Source organism: Ptychodera flava, chromosome 8 (genome assembly GCF_041260155.1).
Source record: "Ptychodera flava strain L36383 chromosome 8, AS_Pfla_20210202, whole genome shotgun sequence".
In the NCBI taxonomy this organism is placed as follows: Eukaryota; Metazoa; Hemichordata; class Enteropneusta; family Ptychoderidae; genus Ptychodera; species Ptychodera flava.
In genome coordinates this window covers 16,308,930-16,316,195 of record NC_091935.1, presented here as the reverse complement: position 1 = coordinate 16,316,195, position 7,266 = coordinate 16,308,930, and the positions used below count along the sequence as shown (strand labels likewise).

Below are 7,266 nucleotides of genomic sequence, written 5' to 3'. Positions count from 1 at the left end.
CATCCGTAATCGCGATCTACGCCCTCAACGACAATTGTCACCGCTTGACCATGCCATTTGTTTTACATGCGTGACGTTTGCACAAACTCGAATGTATCTCAATGGCTTTATAGCCACAGTGTCTTTACTAAGCTATGAATGTCATTGTAATAAAATATTAATGCTATGAATAAAACTATTCAGTATGCCAACAGGATTGAGCTTCTACAAAATACAGTCTACAAAGTCCATTAGCTGTAAAGTTTCAATTTTTTTTCACTATTATTAATTTTTGTTTTCAATGCCAACATTTTCTTGTTAACTTCTTGAACCATGTTAAGATACAAGCCTGTACATTTGTTGACTGCATTGTTACAGTAAACAACTGAATTTTGACCTGGACTAGGATTCAAATCCTAAATGTAAACAACAACAGGGTGCATTTTACATGAATAGACCACATTGCACTGCTGGCACTGTTTGTGCAGAAGTTATGAATATGATGAATAAATGCAATGTATTAAACTATTTTTATTATACAAGCCCTATCTGTGTCGCATGTGTACCTATTACTTTACCCTTGCTATCTGTGTATCTATAGAATCGCAATCATACCAATCCGTAATCCAATAACACTAGGTCAAAATTTGTAAGACAATAGTTGTAAACATAGACACAAAACAGCACAGAACAGACAGTAAATAGACGGTACACAAACAAAGTCATATTCATGAAAGAAAGATATAGTATTTCGAACAAATCAGTTTTTATCTCTTAATTACCGCCCTAAGGGACCGTTAAGTTGTTACGGCCGGGGGGCCGCAAAATCCAGGGGGGTCATCGTAATTTTGGAATCTGTGAAGTGGGGTCATCGCTTTTTCACTGGTAGGAAAGGGGGGTCACCACATTTTCAAAAACATAATACCTACAATAAAGTTCACTTTATGCCATGGCCATGATCGACCCTCTTTACCGGCGGGCCGCCTTCGGCGGCCCACTACAATAAATTGACTTTATGTAATAGCCCATGACCCTCTTAATGGGCGGACGCCTTTGGTGGCCCACTCCAATTAGGTTTACTTCATGCAATGGCCATGATCGACCCTTTTTACCGGCGGGCCATTTATTAACTTTTTTCATTATATAAGCTATTAGGCTGTAGCTTGTATAATTAAAAAAGTTAATAAATGACATTTATTGACCATATTCATTACTTCTAGATGAATAACTCCTGGAGTACACTGTGAATAGACACTATGATGACAAGAAGCTGGTACTGGTATACATAGACTGGCCCCAGTTGCTTGGCTTTTCTCCACAGCAGTTACTGCAGGGCTTGCCTAGCATCTATGGGTCATCGCATCCACCCAATTGGTCTATGCAACAGCATGCAAGAGTATATTGCTTCACCTTGTTTTGATATCTATCTGACCACAGACTTGTGGCAAGTCTATTGTACACACACACAAAGACCCGCTCGTAGAAATAGGCATGATAGCTGTTTACACCAGCTATACTCCACAGGGTCACACTTTATTGTACCGTTCTTCCTTGATTATTAAGGATGTTCACCCTGTCTACAGATACACAATTATCACACAGAATTTTGTGACATCCCTTTAGTCACGCCTGTGTTCATTTGTAAAATTGGCAGAACTTTTAAAGTATCCTGCAGGCAATTTTGCTACACTGTCCAGAAAACTACTCAATTTGCAACAACGAAAAAATAAAGCCGTATTTGCTTCTAGTCCTTGACTTTGACAAAAGCAATTAATGCAAGGATGTATAGAGCGAGTAGATTTACTCACCGGTTAGGTTTTGTAAGATTGCAGCATCCTGGCCCTCACTTTTATTTATGATTATTTTGTATGTATGAAGGGAAAGCAGCTCCGTTGACACATAGAGTGTATGTGTGAATCATTTTTTAAGTCTTACTTCAGTGTTTTGTTTGTGAACACATTGATGAGGATTGTGGTGACTGCATGTAGAGGATGAAAAAGACATTACGTGCAGGTCAGGTAGTGATGCAGACACTCGGACCAGAAACAAGATGCTATTCTTTCATTGCCTGACAACTCACCAAGGATATAATTCCTGATTCTTCCAGAGATGGCCTCAAGTCAAGTTCATTGAAGTGCTGTAGCTTTGAAAGGATTAAAGGGACATAAGCTGTGACTTGTGGCAAGTTTTTCGGTATTCTACTTCTGTATATCAACTACCATGTCTGACCCTAATCCGTTTGTCATGATGAAATTTCAAGTATTCTTTTTGTCAACACAGCTTGTATGTGTGTAGTGATCATTGTTTATTGTTAACAAATGAATTCTAGTCCGGACTTGAATACACTTTTCAACAATAACAATGTAGATTATACTCATATAGGTTGTGCTGATATGCTAAATACTTGGTATTAAATTACAGTTTACGGATTCAATGCAGAAAGTGTAGGGAAACCACAAAAGAAAAGTTCTGAAAAAATAGCCAAAAGATACAGCTTATGGAGCTTTAATATTGTTCATGATTTTGAACATTTGTATCACAGTACACTTTTGTTCCCCTCAAGCCTAGTGATATCCGGTGAGACTATTTCAACCTCAGCTACTCTCTTTAGAGGTCCTTGTTCAGGCAACTCTCAGCTCAGTGGGTTGGTGTATCAAGTGATTTTGGCTATACTGTGCCTGAGGTCCTTGGTAAGCCTTAGACCATTGAAAGAACTGTCCGCGGCATATAAACTCAAAGGGCTGTGACAGAAAGGCACACAAACACTGCATCACTCTTCAGAACAACCACAACAAAGAAACCCAGTGGTGGAAAATACACACAGAAATATGAACCAATGGTAGAATTTTATTTGATGTTAAAATCACTAGGAAACACACAATCTATGTGTTGTGAATGTTTCCTATACTGTAAATCGTGGCAATCTTTAGTCATTACCACTTCCAAATTTAAAAGTTTAGCAAGAATGTGTCGACCAAATTCCAATTTACAATATGTCCATGACTATTGACACAATATTTGCATACTATACAAAGGTTAAGCAACATCATGGAACTATAATATCATTACATATTTATAATTGCACCTATCCTAATGTTAGACTCTTTCCCCGATCCCCTACTGGTGGGGATGAATTTGACATTTTCACAAGAATAAAGTGAAATACCAAAATTGTGATAAATTTTGCAGCATTTGTTTTCCTACACAAAATCTAACCTCCTCTATTGCTTATTTCAAATGATTGTGTGTGACACGTTAATCAACATTACGATTGTGCAGCACATGATACAAGGCAGGAGATTCAATTTGCAAAACAAAAACAATTACATATTCGCCATTGGTGGCGCTGTCCAACATGATTTGGCCAAACAGGTCAACAATGTTCACACCAGATCTCCGGGGCGGCCGAGACTGGGAAAGTAAGATGTGTTTATTCTTTCATCGATTACTTTCATTTCGTACCTGCAGTTTTCTGAGGAAATATTATTTTGTAAGTCATTTTACCACTGAATGGTAATTATATGCAGAGAGTATAACACTAAATGATAATGACAATCACTGTTGGAAGTTGCCACATCACTCACTGGTGGCTGAAGAAAATATTCACAAATACATCAAAAACTTTGTCAGATTGTAGAATTCATTCTAGAAGCAAAAATTTTGTTTGGTGTGGAGCTTTTTATGAAAGATTCACAAAAAAAATTCAAATGTCAAGTCAACCTTGCATTTTATGGTGCAAAGCCTCACTCTTCAAGATTATGCATGAATAAATAACAACATTGGATTGATATATTCTTGTTGCTTCGATATACGTGAATTGTCAGAACAGACGCTCACTTTCAATCCACTTTGCACACTTAGAAGTGTGTAATTCTTGAAATCCAATCCAAATAACAACAAAAAGCATATCAAGGGTTCACTCCTGAAATAACAAACAAGAGAACAAAAATACTACCAAAGCATCTAGAGGTGCAACTTAAAATATTTTGACTTTCACATGTAATGTTTTCATTTATCAAGTACAAGTAAAGGTGATGCAACCAAAAGTTGACTGCGGTCTTGTGCTTTGACAAAGTCATGAGGTCAAAGGTTAGCGTCACGATACCAGATTCATCCCAAAAAACCATCAAAATACTACTAATTATTGATAAAAAAGTACACATAACCTCTAAGATATTCCATGAATTTGATAAAATTGCACTTTGATAATTTTGTCTGGAATATCGCTAAGATATATTAAGAAGCAAAGCTGATTCCAGCATTGACTTTCTGATCAGGTTAGCATGCACGTCGAGTTGACTATGCACTGGCTTGTACCAATGCCATTGGGCTAAAAGTTCAGCAGAATATTTTATTTGGCAGAGAGATAGCCACAATAGTGCACACTATGACATCCACATGTCATCTACTGATTTGACCCTGCAGTCATATTATAACAAGTACACATAAAAAGGCACATTTTACCGGACTGGGATTTGGTTTTAGTGATACACTATGACAGGTTCAAAACAACTGGACTGCAACAGCCAATGTCATTTTAATATCAAGTTTGCTATATTTGTCAACTTTGTATTCCTTGAAACATTCTGTTGGTGACGCAATTCAACCATGCTATAACACACACCATGCAAGGCAAGCAATTATACTACACCTTGTAGTACAGGCAATGCATATAGTATGCAAATGTGCCCCAGTGGCTGCTCTATCAAACACTAAGGCTAAGAATATCAATGATGTTTAAAAGAAAATGGATGAACTTTAAAGGGACATAAGCTGTAACTTGTGGCAAGTTTTTCAGTATTCTGCTTCTGTATATCAACTGCCGTGTCTGACCCTGATCCGTTTGTCATGATGAAATTTTGAGTATTCTTTTTGTCAACACAGCTTGTATGTGTGTAGTGATCATTGTTTATTGTTTACAAATGAATTCTAGTCCGGACTTGAATACAATTTTCAACAATAACAATGTAGATTATACTCATATAGGTGGTGTTGATATGCTAATTATACTTCGCATTAAATTACAGTTCAGGGATACAATGCAGAAAGTGTAGGGAAACCACAAAACAAAAGTTCTGCAAATATAGCCCAAAGATACAGCTTATGGAGCTTTAAAATTTTACATATGTTATTATGATACTGAGGGCTTAACGTTACAGTATAATATATATATATATATATATAAAGATATATATATATAATATATATATATATATATATATATAATATATATATATATATATATAAAGCCCATACTGTATGATTCTACAAAGGTGAGTAGTTAAGAAAATCTCCAATCATAATTACATTGTTTAAATGCTACATACATGTACATGGAGTTGTAAAGTGTCCTCATAAAAATATGCTACAATTACTTTATGTGCACAAAATCCACGAGTGATAATTGCATATATTTAATATTTCACTAAAAGCTTTCCAATGACTGTTTGGTTTGCCCAGCAACTTTTTAACGTGCTTCCATAACTTTTCTAATTCTCTTACAAAATTTACTTTGTTTTATAAAAAGTCACAGCTTTAGCTGTCATTGTTTTAAGACTACAGGAATGGCTTTTGACTTTGGTAGGCCAAAAACTCAGCATTCAAGCTATTGTCGTGAGTTAAGAACTAAAAAACGTATGAATGAAGATAGCATTTGCGTCAAAATGTTAGCTTTCCACAAGACATGAAATATTCCTTTGGTACATACCCAAATATTACAAGCAAAATTTTCGCTAAAATTTGTGAACTTTCAGCATAACGCTTTTCAATCCAGTCTAAAATTTCACCGTACGTTTGCCTTGGGCAATTCAGGCAGGGAAACAGACATGCAATATACATGTATGCAAAGCTTTTCTCAGAAATATCAGTACATTTTGCCTTCATGCACATGATGAATGATGTCCCTTAAATAGACACCAACAGTGGCGAACCTTTTGAAGGTAAACATACAAACTGACTTAATCTATCCATCAGATAAATGATAAAATATATGGACAAGTATAAAATCAATCTTCCAACACATATATTTCACCACTCCATAATGAAATGAAAATGAAAATGAAAATGAAAGAAACAAAAGGATTCTAGCATTGTTAGATAAAGCAATGAAATGTTAATCAATGAATAAAAGAAAGCATGTACTGGATAAATGATGCATTAAGATCAATGAAAATATTTGTAACCTGTCAATGCTTGTTGATGAAAGACCTAAATGAAGAGTCAATTGATCAATTTAACACAAATGACATACTACGTCTACACCAACAGTGACTGACACTTAAAGTATGTCAGACTCGGCAAAAATCTGATATCATGATTGTTGAAATTGAAAAAGAACATTCATGAATTTACAAATGACCCAATTTTATATGCTATGATTTATGCAATGAACTCTTACAAAAACCTATCGATGAAATGATTTGCAGTGACAAAATGACAGTTTGTCGCTAATAAAAGTGATTATATCAGATGGCAGTGTCTATGAAACATATTTTCATTCTGTGAACAATTTTCACCCAATAATGCAATGAATGGAAGTTACATAATCGGTTTGTCTCTTGTACTACTGAAAAATTGATATTTCTGTCTCATGATAGGATTATGAATCATGCAATACCCAACATTTTATGTAAAAAAAAGCAATCCCCCGTTTAATGTCTTCATACAGAATTCGTAAATACGGTAAGCATATATTTGCATATTGTCAAAGCTGACATTTGTCTACAAAAAAAGCTGCCCGGAATGAAATTTCCAGGTCTGTAAAATATCTACAAATGTACACTTTGGTAAGTCTCCCAGTATATTCTTGGTAAGTCTCCCACTGCATGCTGGGAAAAGACAACTTGTCTGATGGTGGTCACTGCTCACTCGGCCACTTCAATGTGAAATGGCAAATCATGTCAATGTCAATATCAATGTCAATGTCAATTTCAATGTCCATTCTGATGAGACATGGAAGGCAGTGATGATTTCTTGGTTTTTAAGAAACGCATAAAAAATACAGAATTGCTGCGAGTTTGGAAGGGGAAAGTCAACATCAAACGAACGAATCGTCTTCATCATCACTGTCAGGCGTCGGCCTCAAGCTGTAATAGTGCACAAAGGTGTAGTCTTTTAAATTGATGTGAGTCTGCAAAGGTAGAAAGGAGAAAAAAAGAAATTTTTGAAACAATAATTTCCTACAAAGTTTAATGCTCTCAGTGAAGTCTTTCAGAGGTTAGGGATCATACAGTGTGCCTTCAATCAGAAATTGATACTGCACTTACGAAAGTTCACTTTGACCCAGCA

The 7,266-nt window shown here is 35.7% G+C and overlaps 1 protein-coding gene across 5 annotated transcripts in view; it reads right to left on the bottom strand.

Annotated features, from left to right (window-relative positions):
- Window positions 1–5,371: 5,371 nt before the first annotated feature.
- LOC139138637 (fibroblast growth factor receptor 3-like) overlaps window positions 5,372–7,266 on the bottom strand; it is an 86,802-nt gene continuing 84,907 nt past the window's right edge. For all 5 annotated transcript variants that reach the window (XM_070707109.1, XM_070707108.1, XM_070707110.1 and 2 more), the window contains one exon: window positions 5,372–7,108. In XM_070707109.1, coding sequence (XP_070563210.1) covers window positions 7,016–7,108 — 93 coding nt within the window. In that variant the 3' untranslated portion in view covers window positions 5,372–7,015. The remainder of the gene's footprint in view (window positions 7,109–7,266) is intronic.